At 30.3% G+C, this 16,708-nt stretch overlaps 1 protein-coding gene across 1 annotated transcript; it reads right to left on the reverse strand.

Moving 5' to 3' along the window:
- Window positions 1–1,907: 1,907 nt before the first annotated feature.
- MKS88_002495 (phd finger protein) lies at window positions 1,908–16,256 on the reverse strand (the record flags this gene model as incomplete). The annotated part of the gene is made up of 5 exons (XM_067215509.1): window positions 1,908–8,923; window positions 8,958–14,517; window positions 15,143–15,149; window positions 15,257–15,347; window positions 16,208–16,256. 5 exons carry the CDS (start codon window positions 16,254–16,256, stop codon window positions 1,908–1,910), a joined length of 12,723 nt encoding a protein of 4,240 aa, XP_067073929.1.
- Window positions 16,257–16,708: the final 452 nt, after the last annotated feature.

Raw genomic sequence — 16,708 nt, forward strand, 5'->3', positions numbered from 1 at the left:
AAAAAGGAGTACATTGGAAATGCCTACATAAAAGTAATGTACATACATACATAAATATGCAAATGCACGCATATATATATATATATATATATATATTTGTATATATGTGTGTATACTGTAGGTATAAAAATAAACTCGGCAAAAGTATAATAAATGATAAAATAATTTATTGCAAATTTTGAGAAAAGAACACTATACGTGATTGTCAAAAATAAAAAATAAATTCCCGATTGTAAGCTTCAAAGATAAAAAAAAAAAAAAAAAAAAAGATCAAAAAGGGAAAATGTGTGTATCAAAAAAAAAAAAAAAAATGAATTTAAAATTACATTTTCATAAAATTGAACACTACTTATTAAAATGTGACAAATGAAAAAAAAAAAAGTTACTAATACTTGTACATGTATCTACATATACTTATGTTCAATAACAAAATTAGTATATGTTATATTTTGAAAGGAACCCTTTTTCCTTTTTTTTTCAAACGATCATTTTGTTCTACTATTCCATATATAATTCACGTATATATTTATATTATCATGCTATTTTATGAATATCTAAAATTTTTCTATATTTTTACATGTGCCTACATTTCTGAGTTTTTTCTAATACCCTTATACATATACATAACATATACATATATACACATATATATATATATATATATATATATGATACCCTAGATAAAAAAAAATTTTGCTGTAAACATTCAAGTAAAATTTCTTTTTTTTTAGAAAGATATAAAAAATATTGCACGTACATAAGGTGATGGCATTTACTAATGGAACTCGAAAAAAATAGGATAGTTAAAAGCACAACAACAAAAAAAAAATATATATATAGATATATATACATATATGGTATAAATGTGTGTAAACACAAATTTACGTGTGCGGTAAAAATTCAGTTTATATATTTTCCTTATTTATTTTAATTTTCTACATTTCAAAATTTCAAGAATGTGTTATTACTCTGTCCATGAAAAAAAAAAAAAAAAGGTAAAACGAAAAAAGGAAAAAAGGAAACAATACATGATTCAAAATACAGAAACATAAAAAAAAACAGAAACAATGTTGAGTTTACTTTGTTGGTAAAACAGTGTCATGTGTCTATCACTTATATGCAGTAAAACGTTTAGTATCATTTTTTTTACTTTTTTTCTTAAGTATACCTTTTAAAAAGCTTTAAAATAAATATTAAAAAGGTAAGCAAATATATAATTATATGAATGAATATATGAAATAATATATGAATGAATATAAGAAGGAATGAATGAATGAATGAATAAATAAATAAATACAATTCACATTCCCTGCCGGACAAAGAAAAAGAGCATAAAAAAACGAAATTTGTTATTATTATCAAAATTGCGGTAAAAAATGATTACGCATTTTAGTTCGCTCTCTATGTTCTTCATAAATATATTATGTGAGCCATAGAATTAAAAAAAATAAATATATGAGACTATGTAGTGTTCCCACCTGTTTAGTATTACATTAAAATAACTAACACAGGAATTCTACAAAACTAACATTATATAAGTCCAAGTTTTTCTATTTTTGAAATTGTGCGAGAGTTTAATAGGTTTTCCTTTAAATTTATATTTACATTTGTAGCTATTTTTTTTTTTTTTTTACCATTTCACCTGCACTGGTCATAATATTTTACCAATATTTGACACATCACGTTTTTTTATTTTTTGTTTCCTCTTTTTTAATAATCCTCATTTTTTCCAAGTTTATTATCATACTTATATATCCTAACATTGGAATTTCTTTTTTCTTTCCTTCCACACTAACTCCTGTAATAATGTCTTACTTGCACATCCTTTTGTACGTTTCTTTTATATACATTTTTATTCATTACACATAATGACTGTTAAAAATTTTTATTTAAGATAAATATTCCTATTATTTTTTTTTTGGCGCATTATTATTGTATTGTTCTAGCTTAATCAGTGGGGAATTTTGTTTTTGATTCGTTTCTTTTTTTATTATATTATCATTCTTGTACTTCAAAGGGGCCGGTGAAGAGTTGTTGTTCTTTTGTTTGAGTAAACATGAAACATTCTTACTAATATTTTTATGACTGTTACTTTTTCCTATTATTTTTAAAACTTTGTCATTTGCTTTGTGGCACGGAACATCTTCCTTGTTATTGATACTGTTAGCACTGCTATTGTTATCGATACTGTTAGCACTGCTATTGTTATTGATACTGTTAGCACTACTTTTGTTATTCATACTATTAGCACTGCTTCTGTTGTTATTATTTGTGAACAACAGATTTCTTCTCTCTTTAACCTCTTTCCTGTTTTGATAAGCACCCTGTGGTACATGGTCATTGCAACACGTTATAACATTAAAACGAGAAAAGCAGTTGTCCAAAAAATAAGTTTTTATAAACTGATCTTCATATATTTCAACCTGCATATGATATCCTTCTAGGTAAGCACAAAGTGGATGAAAATATTTACTACATTTCCTGCAATCGCTACAGCTACTACAATTACTTCTATTACTACAATTACTTCTATTACTACAATTACTTCTATTACTACAATTACTTCTATTACTGCAATTACTTCTATTACTGCAATTACAGCTGTTACAACATTTATTACAGTTGTTTCCTTTTTTACCGCACAATTTATTCAAGTGATTATTTGTATCGTCCATTCCTTCATCGTTTTTTTTATTATGACCACAATTTATTACGGCACCTCTTTTATTACATATGCAACAAACATTTTCAAAAAATTTCAAATTATTAATATCCCAGTTGTTCAAATTGTAAATATTTAAACAAAACACTTTAGATGTAAAAAACAAAACACAAAAAATATGAATTAAATATTTGGACGTTGTCTTTTTTAAAGCTCCTCCATCCCTTTTACATATATAGCAATAATTTTCAAAATTTCTGTTACTTGCATCAGGTGAATTATTGTCCGTGTTTCCGTCCCACGCGCTGCTGCAACTCATATCAAAATTGTTTCCATTACTACTACTACTTCCATTACCACTTCTATTACCACTTCCATTACCACTTCCATTACCACTTCCTTTACCATTACTGCTACTATTACTTTGCTTTTTTTTTTTTTTTATGTGCATATTGCTCCTGGTAATATCCTCACTCTGGTGTCGTTTCTTAACATGCTTGCTGAATACACATTTTTGACATAAAAAATCATCACTCCTTCCCTTAGGATAAATACCATAACAATATTTATGAATATATATTGCGCATCCTACGCATTTGTACAGAATATTTATATTGCTCTCTTCAGTATTGAAACACACGCTACATATAAAATTATTCGTTTTTTCTTTGTCATCATTTTTATTATTCTTTCCGTTATGGGTTTGTCCAGGATGTAATTCCTTACTCACACTTGGAATACTATCTTTCGCAGTTACAGTAGTAGTTACAGTCTCAGCAACACCATTATATTTGCATTTTTTATTGGTATCATATTCTTTCTTCATCTTTTTATTATTAGTCAAGTTATTTACAACATCATTCTCTGCTTTACTGTCCTTTGCACTTATCCCTCTGTCTTTTTTATTACACGTTTGAATCAACTGAATTTTGGCATCATTACTTCCTGTGGTGTCCTTTACATCATTATGTTGTCCTGAACTTTCTGGACTAATTTTTTTTTCATTTTTTTTTTTATCTTTTTTCTCGTCCTTTTTTTCATCTTTTTCTTCATCTTTTTTCTCGTCCTTTTTTTCATCTTTTTCTTCATCTTTTTTTTCGTTCTTTTGTTTGTCATTTTCTTCATCTTTTTTTTCTTCAATATTTTGACTGTTTGTACCATTATTCCGGTTTAGAAAAAATGCCTCTTCCTTTAAAAAACTCTCTTTTAAATTATAAATCAAATTTGTCCAATTGTTCACACACAAGTATTTATAAAAAACAAAATTTATGTACATCGGCATGTCCGATAAATTGTATGAATAGTTTTCTTCAATTATTCGGCTTACTAAATGTAATTTCTTTTTTACTATTTCTTCATTCAGGTTATTGTACAACCTGTGCATTTTTTCGTAATTATTATCAATGACTGCTTTGAAAATTTCGCCATTCATTTGGTCATTATTATGAACATGGTCAGAATAAGCGCCGTGAATCGGATATGTGACATGTACCGGATGGACCGAATGGACAGGGTGAGTGGGCGATTTTCTCTTACCCTCTTTGGCTAAATTTCTCTTCAGATTACTGGAAGAATTGCTGCTGCTGTTGCTGTTCTTGGCGAATTTAAATATTTCTTTGCCGTTTCCCCCTCTAGCATTAAGATACCCCTGAGTATTGCTACGTGTTTTACTACCGTCATATGTATTATTGCTTAAGCAGCTTTTACTGTCATTCGTGCCGCTAGTACTAGCATTGATGATGTTACTAGTACACTTCTTATCATAGTTGTTATTTTTTTTCTTAAAAATATTTGTAGTTTCAATGTGTTCATAACGATTTAACAAAAAAGGAGTTTCCAATTTTTTATACTCCAAGTTATCCGTTTCTGCGTTTAATGAATGAACACCTATCTTGCTTGGATTTTCACTTATACTACTAAAACATCTAGATCTGCTGTTCATGTCAATATTAATTCCTTCATTCTTCACACCCCTTCTACTATTACTGCTGTTCCAGTTGGTTTCATTTATATTAATTTTTGTTTCTACTTCTTCAACATTTCGCTTATTCGATTTTTTCAAAAAATTATTTTTGTTAATGTTAAAAGATAAAATATGGTACATATCTAAAAAATTGTATTCCTTATCTAAGCAATTGGTGTAGGCACTTAAATTTTTATAATAGAACTCCATTTGCTTTTTTCTCACAACAAAATTTCTATAATTGGTCATAATGGTTTGGTCATACAATAATTCATTTATGAGTTTCTTTGTATCCTCTTTGTTGCTTATGTTTTGTATCTCGTTATTTCTACCATCAATGTTGACGTTACTGCTAGTATCATTCTTATTGTCAAGCAAAAATAGCTTATATATGTCATACGCACTGAAGGAACGAATGGACGACACACAGTTTTCACTTAAAACATTGCTATACTTTAACCCCGTTTTGCCATTCACACTAAAGCTGTTGTATTTCCGAACCACGTCGTTAACGTTATCTCTAAGGATATTGTCACTAACGATACCATTATTGATACTATTAATACTATTGCCACCACTGCAACTACTTCCATTATTATTACTGCCTCCCCTTCCACCCAAATACTCCTTTATAATGCAATCGATAAGACTTTCCTCGTTGTTGTCAACACTGCTGTACCCGTTGGTATCACCTCCAGCTACATAACTACTGTTTGCAGTTTTATTTATCTTATTTAAATAGGCACACTCCTTATTTGTAATAGTTTCTTCTGTGTTATTTTTATTTCCATTTTTACTTTTACTCCTCCTTTCTCTTTCTCTTTTTCGATCTCTTTTATCTTTTCTATCCTTCCTTTTTGATATATGATGTCTGTTCATAATTTTTTTTTTCAAACCTAAACTTATATATTTTTTGCATTCATTTATTTTATCTAATGGTACACAATTACCCATTTCTGCACCATAATAAATGGGAGTTATTTTCCCATCAGTGATACAAGCAGTTGTACCGTTTATACTGCATATCTCATTATTTACAGGAAGCTTTATTTGTTTATTCTTCAAATAAACATTATTCTTGTCTTCTATTAAGTTGTTGTAAAGGATAGTATCATTTGTTAGCGTACCTCGAAAATACATCATATTATTAGTGCATTGGGCTGTGTACATTTTACTTATAATTTCCTTTAATTTGTGTGCATGTGTTTTGAAATAATTTTTCAGCTTAACCTTGTTCTCGTTATTATTACTCCTTTTAATACTACTTCGTTGAGTATCTACCACGTGTTTTGAGTCTTCTCCATATGTCATGTTCCCCCAATATTTTGTATCCTCCTCATCTGCCACTTCCGCCATATCGTACATCTTGTTACACGTGTCGAATATTTTTACTCCCTCTTTTGAAAAAAAGAATTTATGTCTTTTTATAAATAGATAATCATAATACGTCAACTCGATAATGTTAGCTAATTTTAGGCAAGTATTTTTTTCTATATTAAAAATTTCAAAATTGTTCAGTATATTTTCTAGTATATTTTTATTTAACACCATTTCACTGAGCTTGCGTAGGTTTAAGTCATCTGAATACCTACTACTACTACTACTGATGTTATTACTACTTGCCAAACTGTTGACGATACTATTACCGATACTATTGCTAATACTACTACTATTATTATTGTAATAGTGACTGATACTTCTATTATTTGTGTTTGCGTAGCTGGACTTGCTTCTCGTATTGTTCACTCTACTACTAGGTGTTATGTTATTAGTGCCTCTACTACACATACTTCTAATGCCACTACACTTGATAATCCATTTCAATATATCGTATGCTGCTTCCTTTGAGTTCCTCTTATGAAGTTTCTCATACAAATCTTTAAAAAAAGAGTCTATGTTATTTGAATTTTTTTTCTTCTTTCTTGTTGACTTACTTTTAGAATATGTCTTTCTACTGTTATATATATACGATTCGTATATCAACAGATAAATATTATTCCCGTTATCAAATAGACAAAAGATTATATTGAAACTTTTGTTAACATACGGGTTTATCTCTCTTCTTGATTCTTCAATCTTTACATTTTTACTCTTATCATGCGCATGTTTGTTTTTTTCCTCTGCGTTGATGGGGAGGACCTCAAACGCACGGTTATCACTTCCAATTATATTCCTACATCCATTTTCAGTTCCCTTGGTCTTTCTTCTTTTACCTAGACCAAATGGACCATCACAAAACTTCTGAGACTCCGAATTTGCAAAAGCAACTGTGGGAGTAGTGACAATCCTTCCAAAGTTATCATCCACTGCATCCTTTGTAGTATCCTTTTTTTTACTTTTCATTTGATCAAAACTTTCCACAGTACTGACACTACAGCTCACATTAGTTGCTATATCAGACTCAGCTTCCATCATCAATTTGTTTTTTTTTTCTTTTCCTTTTACTACGCAATACTCGACATAGACTGTGTCCATTTTGTCGTTCGATATATGAGAGCTGCTAGTAGTATTGTTATCATCTTTGCTCCTTTCATTTTCCTCCTTATTGTTTTCTCTATCCAGAAGAAAATCATTACCAATCAAACTTCGTTCGTTGTTATTGCTTTCCCTTTGATCAATATTACTCAAACTAGAGGCTATACTATTTATATTATTCTTTAACTCTTTTACGATCCTACTGTTTGCTTTCCTTTGGGAAGGTTCTTCCACTTCATTGCTGTAGTTAAGCTCACTGTCATTAGAAATGACAATAGCACAGGTATTAGTGTTAGCACTGGTATTAGCATTGGAATTGTCAATACAATTATCATTACCATTATCCTTCACACTCACGTTACATTGGTCATTTACACTTACATCTTTACCTTGGGTAACGATGTTTCTTGTTGCTGGTCTCCTTCCGCCCCTTAGAAACATGGCATGTGTAGAGTAGCTTCTTAACAACTCAACAAGTGACAAGATATTTCTCGAGTTATGAGAACATTCAACATATTGATAGAACAAATTTTTTATTTGAAAAATATATCTTAGATTTTTTACATCATTTACATACTTATTACCAAATAAAAGTAAAGGTAATCTATAGAATAGATAAGAATAATTGTTTATATCCACTTTTTTTTTTAAGTCTATATTACTACTAATACAGTTATTTTTATTGTTCTTTGCTACTTGCATATCCATATGTATATTATTATTATTATTAGTAGTAGTAGTACTTCTCAAAATATTTATTATATCCCCTACTTTCTTTTTCTTTTTTTTATTTTTTTTTATTTTTGTATTTTGAATTTTTAACTGTTTCTTAAAACGACCACTTACCTTCTGATAAATATTTACTCCACCCTGTTGCCTTAAAAAATATATACCTTCGCATACATTATTTTTTATGATTATACTTATTTCCACTCTTTCAATAACCTTATCGAAGAATCTGATGAATGAAAGCAAGTTCTTTTCATTCACTTCATCCCTCTGCATTGTAGTGATACCCTCATTGTCCATACCATTCCGACTATTCACACTGTCCGCATCGTCCACATCCTTCGCACCATATTTATCAAATTTACTATCATCATGACGCTTTTTTTTTACCTCATCCGTTTGCTCACATTCTTTTTTTTTTTCTTTTATATTACTTCCTACACATTCAAAAAATGCTTCTGCATTTTCCTCTCTCCCCTCTTTTACACCATTCATCGGCATATTAGCAGCGTTTAACAATGTTTTGTCATCATCACCATCATAATATCTTATTGAGCTGCTGCCATCATTTCCTTGCTCTTTTTTTAAATAAATATACGCGCTTTGGTCATTTTCCCTTGGGGAATCCCTCCAAGCAGTCACTGCTACCTTCGTCATTGCTTCTTTCGTCATTGCTTCTTTCGTCACTGCTTCTTTCGTCAACGCTTCTTTCGTCAATGCTTCTTTCGTCAACGCTTCTTTCGTCAATGCTTCTTTCGTCAATGCTTCTTTCGTCAATGCTTCTTTCGTCATTTCTTCTCTCACTTCGTGCGTTACTTCCTCCGTTACTTCCTCCGTTACTCCTTCCCCATTTTCTAAATGTTTACCTCTACTTAATACATTCCTTTGTTCCTCTGCTATGTTGGCTTCCACTTCATTCGATGTGCTCCCATAAAAGTTTTCCTTTCTATGTATATCCTTTTTCTTCTCCTCTTCACAATTATCTCTTCTAAAATTTTTTACCATGTTATGTTTTTGACCCTTCGAATGTTCAACGCTATCTTCTACCATTTTTTCTATTTCGATGATATTTCCTCTTTCATTAGTACACGTACCTGAGCTACCATTCAACTTTTTTTTTTTTTTTACTTTCGCACAAATTATTCGCGTCTTCACTGCCCCCTTCTGCATCTGTACTACGACTACTGCCGCTGCTATTGGCACTAACGCTAACGTTGACTCCATTACTTCCTGCACTTTCATTATCTAATCTATGCGTGTTCGTAATAATGTCAAGCTTACGCTTATTTAAATGAAAATTCTCTTTTTTTTCCTGAACACGGTCATCATTTTGAAAGGAAGAGGTTTGTCCTACCGTAATAAAATCAACTTTATTTTCCTCCTTCTTGACCTTTTTACAATCCACTGCCACTCCTTTGTTACTTTGACTGTTTATTTGATTGTCTTCTTGCTTCTTATCTGGACTGATTTCTTCATTCCTGTCTCGATCCCTTTCTTCCGTTTTTTCCTTTTCCCTTTGCTCCTGTTTATCCTTGAGATCTTCATGCTCGATATTCTTTTCTTCCCCCATTTCTTCCCCCATTTCTTCCCCCATTTCTTCCCCCTTTTCCTCCTGCACATAGTCATATTTATTTGAGAAAAAAACAGAGCGTAGAAAGGAGTTGTAATAATGGTAGAAGATACTACTTAAGTTGTTGTTCTTCTTATCATTAAGTGAGTTCAATTTTAAGCTCAAAACAGTTGTTATATCCTTTCTATTATTATGCAAACTGCATAAAGCTAATTTGATACATTTCGCTTGAACAAAACCGCTATTTTTGCTTTCTACGTCTGTTGTAAATAATCCGAGAGTGGGAAAATTAATTTGTTTTTCTGCCGGTATTGTATCATCCTGGTAACGACTACTTCTGTATCTGTTAGTGCTATATTTTTTTCTCTTTCTGTTTCTTTTTCTCTCTTTATTTTTATTTGTTTCTCTACTAGTATGCAGAGTATTATTTGTATCGTTTTTCCTCAGATTCATTTGATCTATTTTATAATTTGAAAAAAGCTCTTCACATAATGAAGAATGAAGTCCTTGTGAATTGCTGCTACTTAAGGTTTGACTTATTTGACAACAAAATTTCGATGCTTGTGAGGAGAAACTCGCGGAAGACACAGATTTGTTATGATTAACATTAGCACTTGCCGAGGAGGATGCCGAAGTAGCATATTTGATGGAGTCCTGATAACTTGCTAAACAACAAGATGATAATGATGCGCGTGAATATGTTGAAGATACGCGCGAATGAGTGAACGATGGGCACGAGTGGGACGATGCCACTAGAGAATGAATAGATGGCGATACTTCCGATGAGCAAACGAAAGAAGAATATGATTCTGCAAGGAAGGATAGGAACATATCAGAGGGTTTATCATCAGTTACCAGTTCGGCAGAAAAACAATCCGTAGACATGGAGGAGTGTAGTATGGATGAGAGTGAAGAGAGACTATCGTCGTTTTCATCCCCTTCATTGGGTTTATTATGCTTACTGTTATAACTTAAGTTCAGGTATGGCATATTGGCTGGAAATACATTTTCTCTATTTGCAAATTTATTTCTATCACTACTGTTAATGTGTTTGTCACTACTGGTATCGTGTTTGTCACTACTGGTATCGTGTTTATCACTACTGCTGTCATTATTATTACCACTATTATTTCCATTTTTATTAGTATTATTCCCGCTAAAAGAAGCTGGGAGATTGCTTTTACCATTCCCATCAAGTTCATCCAATAAAATGGAGGAGTTATACACGACATTGTTCCAGCTTACTTCCTTCTGTTCAATACTTTTCTTATAATCATTTTCAAAATGAAGCGGCTTCATGTAATTTGTGATGTATATACAATTATTCCGTTTGGAAGTAAGGTTATTTTTGCCCTTCGTATAATGACTAGACGCACTGTGGTCCTCTATAAACTTATTTGTGTACTCTATATTGCTGCTATTTGTAAACACATTATTGCTAGTACTACTACTACTCCTGCAAGTAGTAGTATTCCTATTTTTTTCCTTTCCATTTTCTCTTCTTAAATGACTAATTTTATTGTATATTTTGTTTAAATTTATATACCCACCCCTATTTTTCTTCTCTTCAATTTCGCTTAGGTTTATATAACTTCTTTTTTTATTATTGTAATGATCATTCATTTTAAATGTAGTAGTAATACTATTACTATTGTAAGTGAGTAAATCTTTTTCCTCCCCTTTTTTAAAACGATTATTCATTTTTTCTAATGCATTCGTTTTGGATATACATTTTATTTTATTTAATTTTTCTTCACTTTTAAATATTCTCTTCTCAGAAATATTTTGTCCACTCTCCTGTTTGTTCTTTACTTCAGGGGTCAAGGTCATAACATTATGGTCCTTACCATGACTGCTTCTATTTGACGATGGAAGCACATGCCATGCTCCTGTACTACCTTCTTCATTCCGCGCATTTCTACTGTTTACACTGCTCCCATCGTTTACACTGTTCCCATCGTTTACACTGTTCCCATCGTTTACACTGTTCCCATCGTTTACACTGTTCCTATCGTTACTATCGACCATCCTCCTTCGCACATTTCGGGAGAATAGCTCACGGTTCTGCGTCCCTTCTTCGTCATGGTATTTGCGCTTATCCCAGTCTTTACCTCGTCCTAGACTCGTAGCCTTGGATTTCGAATAAATCCTATCGTTACCTATACCTCCTTTATTTGCACTACCAAGGACGCTACTCCCTCGTGTTCGCTTCTTTCTTCTCTGCTTATTCTTCATTACCCTGTCATACTTCGGAACAATATTTACGCATCTTTTTTTCTGTTCATATAGATTTGACTTCTTCATGATGCTTCGCAAGTGATGATATGTTTTCCTCTTTTGCCAATTTTTTAAAAATGCGTTAAAATAACAATATATGTGAAAATAAGTACAACATGATGGATACATACACTTGGTCTTTATTCCCGTGTGACTGTTACAGAATGAACATGCCTTTGTGTTATTATTTTGTATAGCTTCTATCATTTTTTCCTTTATCTGTTTTAATATATTTAAGTTTATAAAATCTCTTTTATAAATTAGTTGTTCAATTTCTTTAAAAAGAGCATTATACTCGTTATGTTTTATGCTACTAAAATGTGTATCATCATTCTCTTGGTCATTTATAATGCATGCAATATCGTTTGAAAAATAATTTTCTTCCTTGACGATTGTGCAGTTATTTGTGTCAATGCAGTACATGGAACTTAAGTCGTTGGATAATCTTAAGTGTTCTTCATCATCCATAAGAAGTTCTCTTAACCCATCTTTGTCCACATCATTGTTCATTTCATCGTCCGTTTCGTTGTTCACTTTAAAGTTTACTTCCTTGACCTCTTTTTTGTCAATTCTGATACGACTTCTCTCACTACTAACTCCACTACCGCTACCACTACTGATATCACTACCGCTACCACTACTGATATCACTACCGCTACCACTACTGATATCACTACCGCTGCCACTACTGATATCACTGCTATTGCCACTACTATCACTACCACTGCTGCTACTATTACTGTTACCACTACCACTGCTACTAGTACCACTGCTGCTACTATTACTGCTACTACTATCACTGCTACTACTACTTACAATAGTGCTCCCGTAAAAACCCCTTGCAGAGTCTTTCCCCCGAACATTAATTATATCGTCTTGTGGGAAAAAATGATTTGTGCCTCCACTAGGTAAAATATTTTTTGGGTCGCATTTCTTACCATCAGTTATCATGTTACAACTAACGCTAGAATTACAAAAGTATGAAGCAGTATTATGATCATTACCACAGTCATTACAACCATTACAACCATTAAAACCACTACACCCATTACAACCATTACAACCATTACAACCATTACACCCATTACACCCATTACAACCACTACACCCATTACACCCATTACAACCATTACAACCACTACACCCATTACAATCATCATCCCCATTGTTGTTCTTGTAAAAATTGCTGCACGCGAGCTGCCTATGTGTGCTGCGGCAATTATAATAAAGCATATTTTTGCGTTGTATAAAATTGCAGTATATTAAATTACGAATCTGTTTAAGGGTTAAATTGTAATAATAGGGATTCATCAAAAAATTGAATGTGTGACTATGTAAAATTACATTATAATTATTTAAAAACTGATCCTTAATTTTTTTTATTATCATATCATTTACACTTCTGAGACTTGCATACAGATTTACAAAATAATCCTCATTATAATAATTAAAAAAAAAATATTCAAAATATACATGTAACAAACTATTATACTTGGTAATACTGTTATAGTATAAACAGCACAGATGATACCACAAATTGTCGTCTTTCTTTTTCATCAGTGCATTTTTACTTGATCCTTTACATATACTGCATTTAATATTTTCTTCATTATAAGCTTTTCGAAGTTTATTTATTTTATGCTGAATGATGTGCACATAACTAACTTTGTAATTGTTAGCTAGTGTTCTCATTACAATGCACTTCTTTATATTTCCAATGTTATCAACATGTAGGGCATTTTTTCTTTTCTTATTAGTAGCACTATTGTAAAGTATAGAGAACGAACACAAACTTCGGTTGTATGTACTGTCAGAATGGTAACCACTACTTCGATGAGTTTGATCACATGTAAATCTGCCATTAGCACACCCCTCTCGTTTGTTTCTACCAGCACATCCAGTTGCCCCTTCGGTTGACCTATGTCCATGCTTACTATTCACTGTTCCGTTCATTGTTCCTTTCTCTTTAGAACAAATGTATGCACTTAACTCTTGATCACTTACACATTTTACGTATTTCTTCTTTTCCAAGAGCTTAGTTGTTCGTTCCTTTCCCTTTTTTGTGTTATCATGAATATGCATTTGCTTTTTTTTTACAATTTCACTATCGGCAAGTGGGGAAAAATTATAAATGTTCTTATCATTTTCACGTGAACAGTTCAAATTCATGTATTTACTAAACGGAGGATCATAATAATTACGATCTTCTAAGCACATATCACATAAAAAATAATTTAAATTAAAAGAATTACAAAAAGGTTTGTAGCAATATATGTGAAAATACAAGGAACAACTTTTACACTTTTCTAGATATTCAGAATTATTATTATGAAAACAAATCGTACAAATTTTTCTTTTTTTATTTTTAAAAATTTTTTTTTCCATTTTTTTAAATTGACTATTAATAAAAAAATGTTGTCTCTTCTCACATTTTATTTTTTTATTGTATTCTTCTCTTAATTTTCTCCTTAACAACTTCTCTTCCTTGTCTTTTACTTCCCCTCCTTTGTTATCCTTATAAATTTTGCTTTCATAAAGAATATTATTGTTATTTGGACTGTTGGACAAATAATGACTGCTTCTTTTTTTTTTATTTAAAAATAGTAAGGAAAAAAATAGATCTGTATTTAGACCCACTGCATTGTTCATGTTCACATCTTTATTAAAGAATGAAGAAGGAGGATTACTCCTCCTTTTTTTATCTCCATTTGTGTGTTCATACAATTTTTCTCCTTCATTGTCAACAAGCTCATCTTTGCTGTAATATTTTAATATTTCTACATAGCTTTTATAGCATCCTTTGTTTTCCATATCTTCATTATTTTTGTTGTGTAGGTATAGCTTTTATAACAAAGGAGTGGTAATCAGAATAAGCAGTACTAACATCACTGTTAGTAATAAATAATACTATAGCAGAATAGTACGGAAAAAAAAAAGGAAACAAATTAAACAAAAGAACGTGGTAAAATTTATAGCTGGTGGAAATTTAAAATGGCTAGCTTTTTTTTTTTTTTTTTTTTTTTTTTTTTTTTTTTTTTTTTTTTTTTTTTAATATTTAATATACTCTTAATTATAATCTTATATAAATTTATTTTTAATTATAATCTTATATAAATTTATTTTTAATTATAATCTTATATAAATTTATTCTTAGTTATATTTTAATTAATTTTTTTATTATTTCAAAATTTAATCTAGGTTTTTTTCTCTTTAATTTTTCTCAAAAATATCCTTTTTGCCGTTTTTCCACTTCTGTAGCCTCTCATGTACAATTCAGTTGAACTCCACCAAATCAGTGGGATTTCAAGCTGGGGTATGCCAAAATTGTTTACTTAATTCTTCCTCATATGTAAACATGCACGTATATAGATATACGCACAAGTATGTATAATATATATATATATATATATACATGTATAGATATATCACTAATTATACACTGAAATATACAAAATTATCAACGAACTATATTGCTGAAAAAAAAAAAAAAAAAAAAAAAAAAAAATGAAGTATGATACTACCTTCGACAACGAAGGGAAAGCATGTTAAAATTATTTTGTATAAACTCGTTACAAGCTACTGTACTACAATTTCTTTTTTTAAAAATATATTTTTTCTCTTTTTATGAGTTTCTTTTTTAAAAATGCTGTTTTTTCTTTTCCCTGTTTTCGCTAAAAAAAAAAGAAAAAAATTCGGAAAAAGGAAGTGAATAACGGTGAAGTTCAAAAATGAATGGGGATTAAACCGTTCTGTTATTTAATATACATTTATAATTAGGTATAGTATTATATATATATACGTATATATAGGCACTTACGGTATAAGCACGTATGTTTGTATATTTTTACGTACATGTATAATAAATGCATACACTTGCATATTTTTATAAATCTGTTAAAATATGAGCATGGGCTCAGAAAATTCGAAATTCGAAAAGAACGACTGGAGAAAAATATATTCCACGATGTATATGATGTATAACTAAGTATCTACGTTCATGTAATTTAAGCCTATAACATTATATATACATATATATATATATATATATATATATATATATATAATAAAGTTATATACATGTAATTATACATAAGCGAACTTTTGTTTAGGAAAGCGTAATTCTACAACTATAAGATGATGTATGCATATAAACGCATAAACAGGCAATAATTTGTTACCATTTTTTTGCATTACCATTAGCTCTAAATTTTATTATTTTTTTTTTATTCCCTATATTTTATCACCTCCGTAAAGGGTAAAAAAAAAAGCGTAAAAATTAAAAAAAAATTAATTTATATCAATAATAATATATAAAGCTTTAACAGTAGAAATTAAATAATAATAAAATAATAGCTCAATTTAATTGATGATATTCTCCATAAAATGTTCAGCCCGAATTTAATGCTTCAAACAAAAAATGCGGAAATAATGAATAATCGTATAAAAAAAAAAAAAATAGGAAGCTAAACAATAGGATGCAAAACAAAAGAAAACACATGTTCAAACACGCCCTTATTTAAGCCTACTTTACGAGTTCTATTTGCATATTCGTGAGAAAAGCTTTGGCTGATTATTTCCATTATTCATATTTTAAAAAAAATTTATGAATATACTCTTCTCAAAAGTAGGTTAAACAGATTTAGCAGGAGGGAGAATATGTACATAAATATATATATATATGTATAATTATATACATATAGCTTAAAAATACGGTGAACCGGGTACATATCCATTCCCTGTTGCTTTATTTTTTTTAATTTTACGAGTAGTGAAAAATTATATTTCTCTAGTTGGGATGGCCCCATATGTAGGAAATGCTTTTTGTTACTATGTTGTATGATGCATGTATGTATACAACAGATATATTACATAACTGAAGGTGTCAAAACTTTCAAAATGTCTACCATATTTTTGGTGAAAATATTGATAAGTTAATCTTGTATGAGGATGTTCATTCGAAATTTTTTTTTCTAATGCGTTGATTAAAATGTGCTAATATAATAAAACAAATTATTTCTACAAGTTGGCAAAA

The sequence above is a fragment of the Plasmodium brasilianum genome, chromosome 8 (assembly GCF_023973825.1).
Source record: "Plasmodium brasilianum strain Bolivian I chromosome 8, whole genome shotgun sequence".
In the NCBI taxonomy this organism is placed as follows: Eukaryota; Apicomplexa; class Aconoidasida; order Haemosporida; family Plasmodiidae; genus Plasmodium; species Plasmodium brasilianum.